Below are 18,154 nucleotides of genomic sequence, written 5' to 3' on the forward strand. Positions count from 1 at the left end.
AGAAAATGGTCCAGCTGCAACATGCCAATCTGCTGGAGAGAGGTAAAAAAAACACTGGCTTGTTTGTATTTCTTAATTAATTACAGTCCTGGGCAACGCCAACCCCCAAGATGGCGCAATGATGCCCTTGTATAACCCTGACAGGAAAACTACAACAATTTCACATGTGCAAAAACTCTTGTGATCACGTTATTGTGCATGTGAAACATGCATTTTGCTCAACATTTTCACGGTGCAGATTCCCATTAGAAAAACCTTTTCCACATATTTTCCTCAAGTTATCATATGTTGCAACATGTCACGTGTCCCATGTGCATTGCAGCACGGATTTTGAAAAGGTAACCATACACTATCTGTAGCTTCATAAACAGACATGAGAGTAATATTGATCTTCTCATTTGACTCTCAGCGAGATAGAATTAAGCGTGTTTCCAAAATGTTGAATGATCCCTTTACAGGACGAACTGTTTTACGCTGTATGTTTCATGTACAGAAATCTGAAACTCACCCAACAACAAGCCAGATGGACAAAATTGACCCAACAGCTCTAAAACCCTCTTAAGTGATGTAAATTGGCCTTGCACACATTCACTAGTTCTCCAGTGGCATGTGCTTAAGTAGTTAGGCAGCTGATGGATGAGTTTGCCATTACAAATGGACACTAAATGGATGCGATCGACCAGCCAGCTCTCTCCTTGTGTAACTGGAGCCAAACCGCAGGGCTGAAGTGCCGTGTTACTTCTGGAAACAGGCTCTTCCTGTCTACCTGTCTTTTTGATAAGGAAAGGTTTGGTAGCTTCCAATGCTGAAACAGTGTAGAGCAGGCAGTTACCTTGTTGCTTTTGTGTTTAGATGAAAACTACAACCTGGCACATGTAATTGTCATTTCTTATTTCCTTTCTTTCTGAGTCTTTTTGTTGATTTGTATAAACTGAACAATTTTTTTTCGTTCATCCTTTGTACCAGAATGGAGTCTTGAATACGAGAGATTCTGTCAATCTCAGGCCACAATCCTCATCGCAAAGCTATAAATAAACATTTAATCTTCTTAACACATAACTCTATTTTCAGGGCGCTTTAAGGGGTGGGAGGGTCCAACTCATTTTATCTGTACTGCACTAGAATTCCATCAGTTTTATTGTGTTTTTATTCAGGTGGCTGGACCGTAATGAGGATGATGGACAGATAGTCCGTGAGTTAGTTCCGGCAGGAGATGGCCTGTCTCTCTTCAGTGAGTGCACAAAGAGCATTTTTTACCCAGAATTTCATACAGACCAACATTTCATTAAAACAACTTATTTCATTCCTCCCAAGACGTCGGCTACCACATAGCTATCAAGACGGGCAGTGTGAGCGGGGCCAGCTCTGACTCCAGGGTGTTTGTAAAGCTGTACGGAGAGAAGGGGGACACGAACAAGATGATCCTGGCCGTCTCTGACAACGACCTCAGGAACTACTTTGAGACTGCACGCACGGACATCTTTACCATTGAAACCTTTGACATCGGACAGGCAGGTTCTTTAGACGTGTGCATACATCACAGGGAGCAGATTTTCAGACACGTATGTGTGTTTCCTAACTTGTATTTTACCGGTTCACTCTGTACTTGCAGATCAACCGTTTCCTGATCGGTCACACCAACGAGGGCCTCCGGGCCGGATGGTTTCTGGACAGCGTGCAGATCTCTGTGCCGGTTCATGGGATGCAGTACATGTTCCCGAGCGACCGCTGGCTCTGTAAAGATGAGGCTGATGGAAAGGTGGAGGTGGAGATCTATCCCAGCGAGATCTTGGAAATCGAACAAAGTAAATGAGAAAAACATGAGAAGCAAAAGCAGAATTCATAATTTTACACACACAGTCGAAGTATATTTTTCTTTCCTTTTGCCATGATGCCGTCACACCTTCTCTTTAACAGTGATCAACTATGAAGTAACAGTGGTCACAGGTGACGTGCGTGCAGGTGGAACCAACGCTAATGTCTTCTGTCAGATCTACGGAGATGAAGGAAAAACTGAAGTCATCACTCTGAAAAGTCGCTCCAACAATTTTGAACGTGGCACCACTGAGATCTTCAAGGTCTGTATTCTGTCCTGTCTTATGTCAACATCTGTGGGAGATTAAGGTTACTGGTTTTTATACTACTCTTTCTTCCCTACACCAGATTGAAGGTCTGGATGTCGGCAAGATCTATAAGATCCGTATCTACCATGACGGGAAGGGCGTCGGAGACGGCTGGTTCCTGGAGACGGTGGACATCAGGCGACTGACGATGGCTATGGTGCAGGTCGAGGTGAAGCGGGAGGAGCCGGCCAAAAAAGACAAGAAGAAGGATAAGAAAAAGAAGAAGAAAGAGGAAGAGGAGGAGGTGGAGATGGTAGAGCAGCTGCAGGAAGTGGTGGAGACATTTACTTTTCCATGTAACCGCTGGCTGGCGAGGGATGAGGAGGACGGGGAGATCGTGGTTGAGTTACTGACTGAGGACAACGAAGACCTGGAGTGTAAGTAGAGATGAGTGTAACGAGTTAAAGCCTCTGATATCTGCTGCTCAACGCTGTTTTCATTGTGACATTCTGAATCAATGTTAAATCAGACAAATGCCATCATATACTGTCACTGGTGTGTTACTGCGCTTTCCCGTCAGTGAACTCGTATGAGGTTCATGTGTTCACTGGGACGATGTGGGGGGCGGGGACCGATTCCAACGTGTACATCAACATCTACGGAGAGATTGGCGACACGGGGGAACGACGGCTCAGGAAGTCCAACAACCTCAACAAATTTGAGAAAGGCCAGGTACATTTAGTTTGCTGAATGTGCTAATTTGTGTTGATATAAACTTTTCTGCATTAAAGGAGTAGTTTCGCATTTTAGGAAATCCACACTTTCAGAAAAGATTGATAACCCTGAAGACTGTTAGCTCAGCTTTGCAAACACTCTGTAAATAGGAGAAACCGCCAGCCTGGCTCTGTCCAAAGGTTCAAATGCGCCCATCGGCACAACTAAAGCTCGCTGATTACCATGTTATATTTTGTTTGTTTAATCCAAACAAAAACCAAAGTATAAAAATTACAACTTGTGGTTTTATGTGGAGTCTCCATGACAACATGACTCCAGGAAGACACCATAGCAAGAAATGTTTCCCTGTTAAGACAGTTACTCACTTTTTTTTTGATTATGGATTAAACAAACAAGCTATAATGTGCTTTTGGAGCTTTACTGAGTCTAATTAAACTTCAGGCCCCGTTGTATCTTCTCTCCAAGACTCTTAAATGTTGTTGCCTCCAGTTTTCTGCGGAGGCTTCATTCATTAAGTTTTCTGAATGTATTGTAGATTTACGTGTTTAATCTGCTTACATTGTCGAGATTGTTATCACTGATACCGTTTCCCAGGCTACAGTAAGTCTCTTGTCAAACACATGTTGAATCTCAGGAGCCTTGCAGGTTAAATAAAGATCCGATAAATAAGTAATGAGGTTCTCATGGACTGCTAACCTGTGACATTTCTTGACCTTTTGTCACCGGTCTGTTGGTGTGCGTGAACACAGGAGGACATTTTCAATGTGACGGCAGTCGACCTCGGCGTCCTGAAGAAGCTGAGGATCAGACACGACAACAGCGAGGCGAGTGCCGGCTGGTTTTTGGACAGAGTGGAGATTGTGGACAACAAAGATGACACCACGTAAGTCTTGGAGATGTTAAAGCAGTCATCCATCAGCATTTTAACATACTATGTCCTTGTAGAATTTTACAGATTAAACACAAAAAATGTTTTTCTGTCATTTATTTAATTGATAAAAACATTCCAGACACCAAATTAGTGAACTCCGTTTCACAATACATCATCATCCTCCATAGCCGACAGTATCTTTGCACATAAAATGCTTGTAGAGCTCCACTGTGTGGTGTGAAATGGGATCAATTTAAAAAGAGATGTCTGTTTCCTTACAGTAGTTTTTGAAACAAGAACATTTTACAATCCTCAGCAGGGACTATGTTAGTACCCCTTGTTTATGCTGTACACAGCGATCATATGGTAAATATTGTGTTGTAGGTACTTTTTTCCTTGTAAACGCTGGCTTGCTGTTGATGAGGATGATGGGCAGCTTGCCAGGGAGCTGGTTCCTGTGGACGAGGCCTTCATGAAGAAGGGCGATGATGATGAAGAAGACTCTGAAGCTACTCTTGGTCTGGAGCAGAAAGGTGAGAGCAGCATTATGGCTGCCCTGAGAAGTACAAACTTGACCATGGGCTTTTTATTAAAAAAAAAAATCAATAAGGACAACCATCAGGAAAAAAACTTGTTCTTTTTGTTGCAGCCATGTCAACAACGTACACAATCAGGCTAAAAACTGGTGACAAGAAGTACGCAGGGACAGACGCCAACGTCTTTATGATGCTGTTCGGCACCAAGGATGATACGGGTAAGTACCTCGGACTGTTATGCTGCGTTATGTTTGTGTGCACGTGTATTTAATTTATTAAAAAATGTTGTGTTGTGGGAATCTACAGGGATAATTAACCTGAAGGCTTCAAAGACTCACAAGAACAAGTTTGAGCAGGGTATGATCGATGAGTTTACCGTGGAAGCTGTGGACATCGGATCCCTGAAAAAGCTGCGCGTCGGACATGACAACCGTGGTACAATAAGACAAACCGCCTGTCTATGCAGGAAATAATGCATAAATACTCAGATCGCATCGACATATGTGATTACAATCATTTTGTGTCGATGTTTAAGGAGGAGGATCGGCAGGATGGTTCCTCGACTGGGTGGAGATCGACGCCCAGTCTCTGGGACAGAAACTTCGCTTCCCCTGCGGACGTTGGTTGGACAGAGGGGAGGACGATGGGGCCATCGTCAGGGACCTTTTCCCCAATGCTCTTCAGACAGAGTTTTACACACCATGTAAATCGCAGAGTTGTTGCAACATGCGTTACATCACACTAATAATAAAGATATTTGTCATCTTAATTGTTTTTTGTTTTTATTTGACAGTTGTTCCTTATGAGATTAAAACCTTCACGAGTGACGTGTTTGCAGCCGGCACGGATGCAGATGTCTTCATCGTCCTGTACGGGAGAGATGCAGTGTGCACACAGCAGAAGTCTCTGTGTGTCAACAAGAGGGAGAGGTTGATGTATTTTGAGAGAGGAGCTGAGGACATGTTTATTGTTGAGGTACAATAACAAAGGGAAGTCATAAATAAATAGCTTTATTTAGCGACCAGAAAAGCAAGATTATGAGTGTATTTATGTATTTATATTAGTCAATGTAATACAGTATACGTTGTTAAATCTGCTTTCTGTGCAGCTGGAAGATGTGGGGGATGTAATCGAGAAGATTCGTATCGGCCATGACAATCGTGGGGTCAACCCAGGCTGGCATCTGGACAGAGTGGAGATCAGACGTCTGCTCAGGAAGGGAAAGGTACTGTCTGCGGAGGACAGACGCAGTGGTGGAGGATCTTTTACTTCAATAAAAGATCTGGAAAAATGCCCCCCCCCCCCTGGGTATTATAGTGTCATATTGGTGGATTATTATTACTGATGCTTCAGGCAAGGAAGTAAAGTTGTACTGAAGTGGAGTAAACTTGAATTTCTTTTTATATTTTGGGTACTTTAATCAATCACAATGCATCTTTTTTTTATAAGGATATGTTTTGTATGTAAAATCTTAAGCTTTAAAGTAACTAAAATTGTCAAATAGACATAATAAAATATATCAAAAGATAGGTACAATATTTGTCCCTAAACCACATTAAGGTAAAAGTATAAAAATCTAAATTAAATTAAATAGTCATGTAAAGTACCTCAAAATTGTACTTAACTTGTACATTTTCCTTAAATAAATGTAAAAAGCTAAATGTAACCACTGGAAAGATGATTAACTGCACTGTAGTATAAACATCGGCTGATGTCAGAAACCTCACAGACATGATCATTGATGTGGGTCTCAGTTCTTCTACATACATCAAAATCTTTAAGCCATGCTTTATGGCTTAAAGATTTCTATTTTTGATGCAGAGAACGTACATTTGTCTTTACCACCATCTTCTCATTCACATCCTCTGGTGACAGAACACCTCTTGTTTTTGGTCAGCAGATGGAGATGTTCCCTTCATAGGTAGATGCTTAAAGACTGGTTTCATTTTAGATCTCGCATATTGAGTCGTGCTGTTTACTGATACTCACATGAACTCGTAGGTATTGCTCCTGTGCCACCATCTCTGTCTCCCTCTCTTTCTGCAGGGTTCAGAGACTGTCATCTTTCCCTGCGAGGGCTGGCTCGCCAAGTCGGAGGAAGATGGAGAAACAGTGAGAGAGTTGGTGCCCTCTGACATCATCACTGAGAAACTTTCACGAGATGGAAACCTGAAAGTGACTGAAGTGGAGGTGGAAGATGCCCTGGAGAGTATGTTGACTGCATTATTACACACAAACATAAACATCCAGAAACATCTGCAGGATTTGTCTCCTTGTTGTGTCCTGCCTTTTTCTTCTGCTTTTCTGAGCATCAGTTCAGAAACTAGATTAAATTTGCCCTCCGGGTCCTTTATATCCCTGAATGAGTCTCTGTTATGACAGCAGCATCAAACAGAGTTGGAAAATTGCTTTCTTTTCACTCTATTTTCTGACGGCAAATTCCCTCAAACCGATCCCCTGAGTGCCTGTCTGTGATCATCGTTCCCGATACAGTTCACACATACAAAGTGTCAGTGATGACAGGTGACGTGTACGGAGCCGGCACCGACGCCAACGTCTTCTTCACCATTTACGGAGACCTGGGGGACACCGGGCAGAGGAAGCTGAGCAAGTCGGAGACAAACAGCAACAAGTTTGAGAGAGGATCTGTAAGAAATCATAAGTTTTTTTTAGGTTTTTTTTACTTCTTTTAATCTGTATTTTTCACTCTTGGCTCCTATATTATTTGTAATATCTCAAAAGGTGAACACAGATAAAGTATCCCTACAGAATAGATATTTTTGTCTTTCTTTTTTTTTAAACTGCATCAAATATAAAAAAAAAGTACATAAAAGCACAATCAATGTTTATTTTTCCCAGGTGGACAAGTTCACTATCGAGTCAGTCGACCTTGGTCAAGTTTTCAAGATCAAAATCTGCCATGATAACAGTATGGTGAGCGCCGACTGGTACCTGGACCAGGTGGAGGTGCTGGACGTTGACACAGAGGAGGTCTTCCTCTTCTTATGTGAACGCTGGCTCTCCAGGAAGAGGGAGGACAGGCGCATTGAGAGAGTTTTCTATGTCAAGGTAACATGAAAGGCCTAAACAGTGTTAATGTGAAGGGGAACGCCTTGAAATCATATATACAAATTGTGTGAAAGATATCATATTGTATGATAAAAGATATTTAAACACTGAAGTTTTTCACAAGCACAGTGATGCTTTGAGCTAAATGCTAACATCCGCATGCTAACAAACAATGACAATACTAACACGCTGATGTATAGAAGGTATAACGTTTACTCTCGTAGTTCAATATGCTATAATTTAGATAGATAGATAGATAGATAGATAGATAGATAGATAGATAGATAGATAGATAGATAGATAGATAGATAGATAGATAGATAGATAGATAGATAGATAGTTACTTTATTAATCCCACAAGGAGAAATGTCTTCGCTACAGCAGCATTATAGATACAGGAAAAGCAATAAAACAACAGAGTAAAAAATATTAAATATAAAAATGCACAATATACACAATAAAATAGAATAATATTAAATTAAACTAACTACACAATAGTGCAAGGATTTAAACCAACAAGAAAACAAACAAGAAAACAAACAACCAACGGTGTTATTGTTGGGTCATTGATTTGGCCAGAGGTGATAAATTGTATAGTCTTATTGCAGTGGGCAGGAATGATCTCCTGTATCGGTCCTTGTGACAGAGGAACATGATTATCTGCTGCAAATGTCATGGCAATCCATACAATAACTGTTCAGTCTCTCCATACTGAAATAAAGTCTATGACTCACTGTTATAATAGCAGTCAGCTGAGGTGCAAGCGGATCTGGCTTTTAAAAGGAAATGGAAATGGCATGATTGGTTTATTTTATGTTACACTTGTGATTAATTAAGAGACTAATTACCGCCCTTTTTAACAATGCACCTCACTTTAAACTCCCTAAATGCACTTGCACCGTACACTCCAGATCATTAGAGCCTCTATTGTTAAATTAGAGTCCTTGGTGTGTTTGTCTGAATCACTAAGCGTGTGTTGTGTTTTTTCAGGGTTTTGAAGGAGTTAGAGAGGGTCTAAACAGTAAGAAGAAGAACTCGGCCCTGACAGTGAAGAGCGTTGACAGTAACATGAACAAAAAGAACAAGAAGAAGAAGGAGGAAGAAATCGAGCTCCCGAGTAAGAAAAACCGAAGAGTCTTCAGCCTGATTCATCTGCTGCTCTCTGAATGTTTATTAATTGCATAATCACATGCTCAGATGAGTGAATAACTGCTGTGCTCTCCCTGTGCAGACATACCCTTCCACATTACCATCTGTACTGGACTGGAGCGGGATGCGAGCACCACCAGCAGGGCTTACGTGATCATCGTCGGGGCCGATCACATCCAGACAGAGAGGCTGTGGCTGGACCTGCCGGACGGGAGGAAGGGCTTTGAGGCCGGCTCTTTGGAGAACTTTGAGTCTCACGGTTCAGACGTAGGGGAGATCAAAAAGGTTGAGGTGAGTGAGGGGTGAAGCTTTTAGAGTTTCAGAGAGGATCGTGCACACACACACACACACACACACACACACACACACACACACACACACACACACACACACACACACACACACAAGCAGAAAAATACACCCACGTTGCTTGAAGTGATTGTTTCTCTGCCTCCCTGCAGCTCGGCCATGATGGGGCCACTCCGGAGAGCTGCTGGCTGGTTGATGAGCTGTCTGTTGCTGTGCCAACCAAAGGGGTCAAATATATTTTTGCTTGCAAGTGCTGGCTGGCCAAAGATCGAGGAGATGGGTTGACTGCTCGAGTGTTCAACGTGCTGGATGCAGAGGCCATTTCTATCTCCCAGAAGGTATTTAAATGTGGACAAACTGACACAAGCACAGCCATATGGCAGACAACATGCATCCCAATTAGAGAATATAACCACGACTGACTGATGATAACGATTCAGTTTCTATCACACTGCCAGTGAACTTGGCAGCCAGTGAAACAATTTACTGTAAGAAAAATTGTGTACTTGAATAAAAACCACCATACAGTAACAATAGATTGGATGTTTAACTTCAATCCTTCAAAATCATGATTAAACATGAATAAAGTTTAATTTTCAATCAATACCTTTGAAAGGTAAATCTCCCAATACAAAGATTCAGGCAGTTTTATGATGGAAACGTGTCTGAAACTGAGAAAATATGTGAAGATCTTCATACATTACCGTGCTACGACATTTGATTTAAAATTAAAAATTAAATTAAAAGCCACATTTTTCCACATTACTGATGAGGATAAAAGTTTATTCATTCAAGGTAGATTTATTTGTAAATTACCTCATTAGGGAATTGGTGATTATTTCATGACAATAACATTTTCCTTGGGCATCATGTTTTGACACCATTATGAGGTGTGATCCAACAGTTCAGAGACTGTCCGTGTTGAGGAGCACAGTGACGTGCACTGAGAAGGAGGAAGCAGTAACCTTCATGAGTAATTACTCAGTTACGTTGCGTGATCGACATCAGAACCAATGTGTTACATGTGTTTTTGTGACCACTAGTAGATGCACATTTGCGATTTCACCGTGCTGCGCTCTGTTCGAGAGCATCAGGAAACAGTCTCAGAACTTTTTTGTTGCACCTCCAAGATCGGATTGTGTTTATAATTGTGTGTAGTTCTCTAGTTAGGTATAATAACATTTAAAGTAAGTATGAGTATCTATCTAAAGCTAGCCTGGTATCTATTTCTATCATCACCATAAAAATTACTGCATTACAATCTTATTGATTTCCGCCTTTGGCCTCTTTTGAATTGTCCCTCCTAAAATTCTGCCTGTGTTTTAACTGTATCACCATAAAACATGCTTTCCAAATACAATCACTTTCATACTCTGGATGTTTATAGCATCAATATCAAGCTTTTAACTACTAAATGAGTAGTTATTTATTAGCTGTGTGATATTTTCTGCTTGTGAGAGATGTTTGTGACAGTAAAATATAATAAGTAAAATGTCGCATCTTTTGGTGTCAGGTTATTTACGAGGTGACGGTGGTGACGGGAGATGTGCAGAATGCAGGAACAGACACTCAGATCTTCATGTCTGTGTTCGGGGCCAACGGCAGCACTGAGGAGATGCTGCTGCAGAAGAACGAGGACAGGTAGCCCAACATGGACTTTTTCAATTCTCACACTTCTATATAAAATAAAGAGAATTTAATCATACTGCAGATTATCAATTCTTTGTTTTTTGGACTACAGGTTTGAGCGTGGTCAGGAAGACACCTTCAACATGGAGATCGATGACATCGCCCCACTGAGGAAAATGAGGCTCCGTATTGATGGCTCCGGCAGCCGACCCGACTGGTTTCTCGACAAGGTCAGCTAACCAACACGAGCACCAAGACACATAGGCGTTCTGGAGATGTGCACATGTTGAAGATGGAAAAGGATGACGGTGTTGAGCAGATTTAGCTTTTTAGAATCAACTGTTTTTTTGCCCAGGATGTCGTAATTCTTTTTAAGCACTAATTGGTTATAAAGAAGAAAGAACAGGTCTCATCCATTAAACATTAAACTAGGAGCATAAAAAGCAGAACAGTAATTGCTAGCTTTTTCCAAAATCAATAATACAAAGCAGTCGCGGGTTTGTGTTTTTATCCCGACTCTGCATGCTGTAGGTCACAGGATCATTCAACCTATTATATCACAACCCCAAACACACACACACACACACACACACACACACACACACACACACACACACACACACACACACACACACACACGCACACGCACACATCTGTCCCTCCCTCCAGGAGAATGATCAATGATTCACTCTCCACAAAGACACACACACACACAGCAGGGCCCGGGACCCCTGGAATGAGTATATTGACCCATTTTACTCACCATGCTGTTGTTACTTGCATCACACACACACACACACACACACACACACACACACACACACACACACACACACACACACACACCCTCAAGCAGGCTAGGTATGAGCACTGTGTTTCTGTATTTGGCAGGGAGAAAACCTGCTTTGAATATTTGATATTTTCTGTGTGCTCCTATAATATCCTTGACTTCATTAATACACCAGACTGAAAATGGTTTTCTGTTGACCCCGAGAGGACAACATCACTGCCCACCTCCAAATTTAATCTGAAATCTCCGGCCCGGAGCTTTGATGAAACAGAACACATTTCCTATGCAAATATCCTGTCTTGTCTGGTATAGGCGCTGCGGCTGTCAGGAACAGTAGTGAGCCCTGTCCGTCCGTGCCTGGGACTCAGCGACTGTGAACATCTCCTTGACTTGACCCTGCACAGAGCCTTGTGTGTTCAGCATCACAAGCAGATGTGCTGCCTTTATGGATTGCTGGGTCTGTTTATTGAAATGGGCACAACAGTGCACTGGGCCGACTGCCAGCATAGTAATCTGCACAAATAAATATGCAGAATGGAGAGCTAAAGCGAGCGTGGCTGCCTGAGCCGAGTCTGTGTCAGACAAAGAAATATTTCCCGGGACTGGTGACCGGATGCCTTCAGGGAGGCAGCATGTGTGTACATACCCGAAAAAAAAGAGTTATCCATGCGTAATGACACAACACTTATTGATACACTTCGAGGAGATCGCTTACGGATGTCAGTCAGCTGGTTGCTCCACCACTTTGATCCAGCTGAAATATGTCAACAACTATGGAATATACTGCCACGAAAGTTTGAACCGACTCATTCAGTTTGTGATTATTCATATGTAGGTTAACACAGGGTCAACAATATAATGGAAAAACACGTCAACTTGGCAATAAGAGCACTGGTCATATAAAATGTAGAATATAAGATAAAACTTTCAAAACAGGGAATCAAATGTAACACTTTATAGATATATGAAAATAAGTATTTATTCACAGTTAATAGTGCATTTTTATGTGAGCAAATCCGTGATGAATCCAGAGGATGATTACTGTTGATGCTGATGATCCACTGACCTTTCTTCAATCAGCAGGTCATTTATGAGTGAAATATGTCAGTAATTGAACACATTGTGATGATGTTTGGTGCAGAATTTCATCTACCCCCCGCCAGCTAGATTTTAATAACTGTGGTGATCCCATCAGCTTCATTGTACTTTTTATTTTTCTATTCTACATCATCAAATCTAAGTCAGAGCAGGTGCCAGACTTTTAATTATAACTTCATTATAATATGTGCAAAAAGGGAATTTTGGGGGCTTTAACTGGCAGGTGTTCACAAAATCAGTGAGGTTTCTGAATGAGGTTTTAATGAAGTTTAATATGAAATTTGATTTAAAAAAAAAGAACTGTGTGCGTGCAGGTGATCACGCGTAACCTGACTACAGAGGAGGTGTCCGTGTTCACCTATGAAGAGTGGTTGTCCAGGACACGCGGACCAAAGAGGACCATGATCTGCGAGATGGCCGCTGTGGTGGACGAGGAGCTGATGGTAGAGCTCACCACCTACATCATCCAGGTGAAGACCAGCGATATCGCAGGTGAGTCCTGGACACATGCAGGCTGCTGCTGCAGTCAGAGCAAAAGCTTTTATGTATTTTCTTTAACTTTCCCTATGAATATATGGCAAAAAATATATGTGTAAGTTATCTGGATATGTTTTATGTATTCTTATACTCAGTTTATATTTTCAACATATTATTTAAGCACCTGGTTTCTGACCATTTTGGGTTGAGAGTCTTTAAAAGTTCAGTTTGTTGTGGCCACTTCATCCGAAGAATCTACTTGTTTTATGTGAACACTTTTTAGGGGCGTGAAGATACAACATTTTCCAGTAATTCACAAGCAAAACACTAATATTAGAAACAAGTTTTTGTGTTGCAGAAATGTGTTTTTCCATTTTCCAATCTTATTTATCATCTTCAAAACCCTCAAATTTCTCTAGTCAGAGTCGACACTGATCTGAAGGGCTCATTATGAAATCTATTAATGAGTGAAATGTTGAGGACTGATGTTAGGAAAACAACTTTTATGTAAACATTTGGATCAGACCGGAGGTAAAGGAACTGAAAGATTCAAAGGCGGTAAACAGATGAGGGCATTTCAGGTCTCCTCATCAGGCATTCAAGCGTTCTCCATCCTTCCAGCCAGCCTCTCATCTCTGGGTCAGCGTCAGGTCACGTCCAGGGATGCTTTCATCAGTAACATCCTGCAGCTCCTACAGCGGGGTGTCCTGAAGGACTCCGTGGTCAACAGAGATCTGTCGAGTGCGTCCTTGGTCACATCATCTCTCTTAGCTGTTTGTTTTCAGACCACATTCAACAGGGTGCCCCTGCAGATGGCGTCATACTGAGGAACCGTCTGATCAGTGCAAGTCTCTAATTGACCAATTACTGCATGTCATCCCATGCTTTCAGTCATTATCTGAAGCTCAAGGCTGAGTTAGATTTTCAAGTTTCAGGGATCCTGGCTCGACCTCTCCTTGTGCAGAGGTTTGTGTTTTCCAGGAGATGGTAGAATAATTTATGTGTGACTCCCACGTGGTAATGAAAGAAATCCTCTTCAGAACAAGCCCTCCACACCCCTGCGCCATCTTTTCTTCATGCGCTATTTTCTATAGCTCAGTTGTGCTGCTGATCAATACGATAGCGTGGCGAGAAGTCTGAGCCGACTTCAAAGGCTGCTCTCTGCTCCTGGCACTTACTGAGAGCTAAGATGTAGTCCTGCACCACCGCCGAGGCTCTGGGAGGAATAATGAGCACACACACACACACACACACACACACACACACACACACACACACACACAGGTACGTAAACCACATTAAATAGGCGATGCTGTGAATTAAGTAATGGTCTCCTTCCAGATCGTATAAGGTGATGCGTGATCAGTGTGGAAATCAAGTATGTACATGAGTATATATGAAGGTTTGTGAAAAGAAAAGAAATCATTCAAAGGTAACGGCGACATAAAAATTTTAAAAGTAACTTTCATGTTGTAATTTCTTATTAAAATATCAGCTTTATTGCGAACTGTAAGAATAGAAATGGTAAAGGAGGACACTGAAAACATGCTGCAGATGGAGTGAGGTTTGTGTTCACATACATTCACTCTATCTAACCAACTGTAATGAAATAATAAAGCCCAGGGGGATTATAGATGTGCAGTCTGAGACCTCAACTCTCTGCTCCTCACTGTGGTTGGCTGTTGTGTGGCTTTGCAATCTCAGTATTTACTGGACACTCAACAACTCTCTACAAATGTTGAAATGCAGTTTAGATATACAACGAAGTAAAAAAAACAAACGTTTTAATCAGCACAATTTAAAACGGCATTTTATGCTTTTCAGCTAGAATAATGCCTAAAATATAATTACAATTAGCTGATGTGATGCTAAATCATTTCATAATAATTGATTTCATGGTACTAATGTAGATTTTGAGCACAATAGATTAATGCCAAGCTCATCGTTCCAACAGTCTTTGTTAAATTTTTCTAAAAGTGCGACTTTCTTGTGTCTCCTCAGTGGCAGGCACCGATGCCAACGTGTGGATCATCATCTTCGGAGAGAATGGCGACACGGGAACGCTGGCGCTGAAAGAGTGCAACAAGTCCAACAAGTTTGAACGCAAGCAGGTGGACACATTTCGCTTCTCTGATATCCTCAGCCTGGGAGAGCTCTCCAAAGTACGAGTCTGGCACGACAACTCAGGTCAGACGCTCAGATAAACTGTACCTGTCATTTTTGAAGATCACACAACTTTAGATAAATCTGGTGACCGATCTGTTCGTCTAACATCACAGATGTTTGAGTCATCAGTTAGTGGCTCAATGGAGCTGCTGTCCAACAGCACTGGAAACTGAAGAAAGACTCCTGCAACACTTTCACTTGCTGTCTGTTTTTCTTTTTGCGTCCTTATCTCATTATACCCAGGTCCCGCTCCAGGATGGCACCTGGAGTACATTGATGTGAAGGATGAGATTATGGACAAAACCTTTCGTTTCCCCTGCGACCGCTGGCTTGCCAAGAACGACGATGATGGACAGATAATCAGGGAGCTGGCCTGTGCTAACAATGACTACTTGGACCTCAACGAGAAAACCAGTAAGGCCCCCATCCAACACTTCACTGTACGGCATAATGTAGTGTCCATTTCACGCTAATTACCCCAGTTTGTAGTTTTGGGGTTCCACAGGGGTCTGTACTAGGACCCTATACTTTTCACGTTACATATGGTTGTCTTAGGCAATATTTTTAGGAAGCACTGCATGTTTGTTCCCAACCAGTCGAGGCAGATGAAACCTGAAACCTGGTTCTGTTTCAGGTTTTTACCTGTTTAAAGGCAGTTTTTCTGTCCCTCTGGCGCTCATGTGGGAAATTGTAAAATTTTTGGGCTCCTCTATAATACTGTAACTTTTTTTTGGAAAGGAATTCCCTGAGATGACTTATGGTGTGATTTGGCATCATATAAATTAAATTTGATTGCATTCATAGTCTGAGTAGAAATTCTGTAGTTGCTGTTTGAGGACAATTGAGACAATCTTCTGTAACTGTGCTCGTGTTTTCTCTCTGAAAGAGTATGAAGTCTGTGTCACAACCGTAAACATGGCGGAGGCTGAAACCAAAGAAAATGCCTGGATTGTACTTGAGGGGAGGAAAGGCCGATCAAAAGAATTTGTAATGGAGAACTCCTCAAAGAAGAAGCGGTTCTTGCGGTGGGTACTTGTTGTAAGATTAACTCAATCAGCTGCTACTTCTTTTCACAAAAAGCTCAAAGAAATGAGCTCTCTCTCCCTCTAGTTCTCCTTTTACACTTATTATGATAATCCCACCAGCACCAAGTACTTAAGCCCAGACCAACGCAGCACGACATCCCTTTATCACGACATTACAGCGTCCTGTTGAAAATTCATTCTGAATACAGAACAAATGAAACGGTGACATGAATTTAAAGTATGTGGGATGATTTAAGAGAATAGCTACTCATGTCTGTGGTCGTCTCGTTTTAGGGGAAATGTTGACAGGTTTGAGTTTTCCTCCAAGAACCTGGGCGACATCGCTGGTATCTGCCTGGGTCACACACCCAAGGACGGAAAGAAAGTAAAGGGGGAAGTTTACTGGCTCGTGGAGGAGGTTGTTGTGACTGAACGAGAGCTTGGAAACAGGTACGACTGCTCAGTGACCGCACCATTTGACCAAACCCAAACCATTTGTCGGTATTTCCAGATAGAACATCAGACTATGTTCTTCCCTCTCTGCTCCATCAACCTCAGGTACTTCTTTAGTTGCAATGCCTCCATCCCTCTCTCTCCCAAGAGGGATGACTTCTTGACTTTCGAGTGCACAAAGACCATCGAGAGTTTCGCCAGCAAAGCTCGAAGCCTGGTGCCCGTCAAATACGAGATCATCGTCATCACAGGCGATGAGAAGGGAGCGGGAACAGATGCCAATGTTTTCATCACTATCCACGGCTCCAACGGAGATTCAGGCCGTCGGCGACTGCGGCAAAAGTTTCGCAACCTTTTCGAACGCGAGCAGACGGACCGTTTCCTGCTGGAAATGCTGGACATGGGAGAGCTGCAGAAAGTTCGAGTGGAGCACGACAACTCTGGTATCAGCCCCGGCTGGCTGCTCGACCGCGTGGAGGTCACCAACACAGCCAACGGAGTCACCACCATCTTTCTCTGTGGGAAGTGGCTCGACACCGAGAGGGCCGACGGGCAGATCGCCAGGGTCTTCTACCCGAAATACTAACAATGACACTTTTCCCCAAAAACTCTTCTCCATATTTACCAGTCATCACCAAAGAGTTTCTGCTTCTGGCAAGTTTTATATCTCAGGAACTGAGCTGGTTTTTTTACATTCATAGTTTTTTAATATTATATTATGGTTAGATATGTAACACTTTGGCCTGCAATTAAAAACTGTGACGACGTGTTCTTCGGTCAGGAAAAAGGAATGTGCCATTCTTTTTATATTTCATATGTCAGGGATGGTTTGCTCTGTTGTTTTGTTATAATGGAGGTTTTATAAAAGATTAAACTCCTTTGTGATACTCAGAATGACGGTTTTCGACCTGTTTGACTTGCTGGTTGGTTCATACAAACTTCAAACCATTGTTTTAAAAATGTATGGTACAACCGCGCCAATGAGACTTTTTTTTTTTTTATATCCACAAAAGATCAAACAATGGTGTTTAATTCTGCAGCATGTTTTGAATGAATGATTTGTTTAATGGCTTTTGTTCACTTTCGCCAGCAACACGGAGTCAAGCCAAATTGTGTAATACACCCGTCAGTCCATGAGAAGGTGCCGTGTCAGTGCTACATTTCTCCTCGCTCAGGCCTGAAAAGGACACGCGCTTAAGATTCCTACTACGAAGAGCAATAAAGTCAGACGACGGAGGAGGCCGGAGGAGGTCGGAGAGAGAACAAACATGGGATTTTCACCCGGACGACCAGCGTTCGAGTCGGCGATAAACAAAGGCAACATGGACGTAATGTAAGTAAATTCTTTTCATAATGTTTTTCATTTACGTAATGTACGGTTAGTAACTCATGCAATGTTACTTATGATGTTGTTTGCTGTTATTTGACTAAAAACGATGCGTTTTTCATAATCTTGGACTATTATCATCACCGCATTTATGCAAAACTGCACGAAATCAATAATCTCTGAACTTTGGCAAAACAAATCTTACAGTGAAGCTGTGGTGGTGTCATTGCTGTGAAAAAAACACTTGTGTGCTGCAGTTAAGTGTTACAGTGGAAACCCTTTCATCGAGTGACCTGACAGGTGTTATACATCTGGGATGAAGGAGCTGTTTTAGTGAAGATGTTCTGATTTAAACGCCGCTTGCAGCTTGTCCAGCACCAAACGCTAACGGACAGACAAAATTAGCAAACAATTGGTAGCATTTGTCAACCTAAGAAACAGATTTGAAATAGATAAA

The 18,154-nt window shown here is 42.0% G+C and overlaps 1 protein-coding gene across 1 annotated transcript in view; it reads left to right on the plus strand.

Moving 5' to 3' along the window:
- loxhd1a (lipoxygenase homology PLAT domains 1a) overlaps positions 1-17,221 on the plus strand; it is a 29,273-nt gene extending 12,052 nt beyond the window's left edge. The window contains exons 15-41 of the mRNA XM_069160510.1: positions 1,155-1,231; positions 1,315-1,511; positions 1,613-1,805; positions 1,918-2,078; positions 2,164-2,500; positions 2,644-2,795; positions 3,548-3,681; positions 4,054-4,202; positions 4,319-4,423; positions 4,512-4,637; positions 4,741-4,908; positions 4,999-5,180; positions 5,314-5,430; positions 6,252-6,414; positions 6,699-6,853; positions 7,065-7,274; positions 8,265-8,391; positions 8,506-8,714; positions 8,885-9,070; positions 10,246-10,373; positions 10,474-10,591; positions 12,564-12,741; positions 14,728-14,913; positions 15,136-15,306; positions 15,779-15,917; positions 16,212-16,367; positions 16,476-17,221. Coding sequence (XP_069016611.1) covers positions 1,155-1,231; positions 1,315-1,511; positions 1,613-1,805; positions 1,918-2,078; positions 2,164-2,500; positions 2,644-2,795; positions 3,548-3,681; positions 4,054-4,202; positions 4,319-4,423; positions 4,512-4,637; positions 4,741-4,908; positions 4,999-5,180; positions 5,314-5,430; positions 6,252-6,414; positions 6,699-6,853; positions 7,065-7,274; positions 8,265-8,391; positions 8,506-8,714; positions 8,885-9,070; positions 10,246-10,373; positions 10,474-10,591; positions 12,564-12,741; positions 14,728-14,913; positions 15,136-15,306; positions 15,779-15,917; positions 16,212-16,367; positions 16,476-16,956 — 4,705 coding nt within the window. The 3' untranslated portion in view covers positions 16,957-17,221. The remainder of the gene's footprint in view (positions 1-1,154; positions 1,232-1,314; positions 1,512-1,612; positions 1,806-1,917; positions 2,079-2,163; positions 2,501-2,643; positions 2,796-3,547; positions 3,682-4,053; positions 4,203-4,318; positions 4,424-4,511; positions 4,638-4,740; positions 4,909-4,998; positions 5,181-5,313; positions 5,431-6,251; positions 6,415-6,698; positions 6,854-7,064; positions 7,275-8,264; positions 8,392-8,505; positions 8,715-8,884; positions 9,071-10,245; positions 10,374-10,473; positions 10,592-12,563; positions 12,742-14,727; positions 14,914-15,135; positions 15,307-15,778; positions 15,918-16,211; positions 16,368-16,475) is intronic.
- The last annotated feature ends 933 nt before the right edge of the window (positions 17,222-18,154 follow it).

Source organism: Embiotoca jacksoni, unplaced genomic scaffold (genome assembly GCF_022577435.1).
Source record: "Embiotoca jacksoni isolate LCO1_2020_lvr unplaced genomic scaffold, fEmbJac1.0.p SCAF_10, whole genome shotgun sequence".
NCBI classification, from domain to species: domain Eukaryota; kingdom Metazoa; phylum Chordata; class Actinopteri; family Embiotocidae; genus Embiotoca; species Embiotoca jacksoni.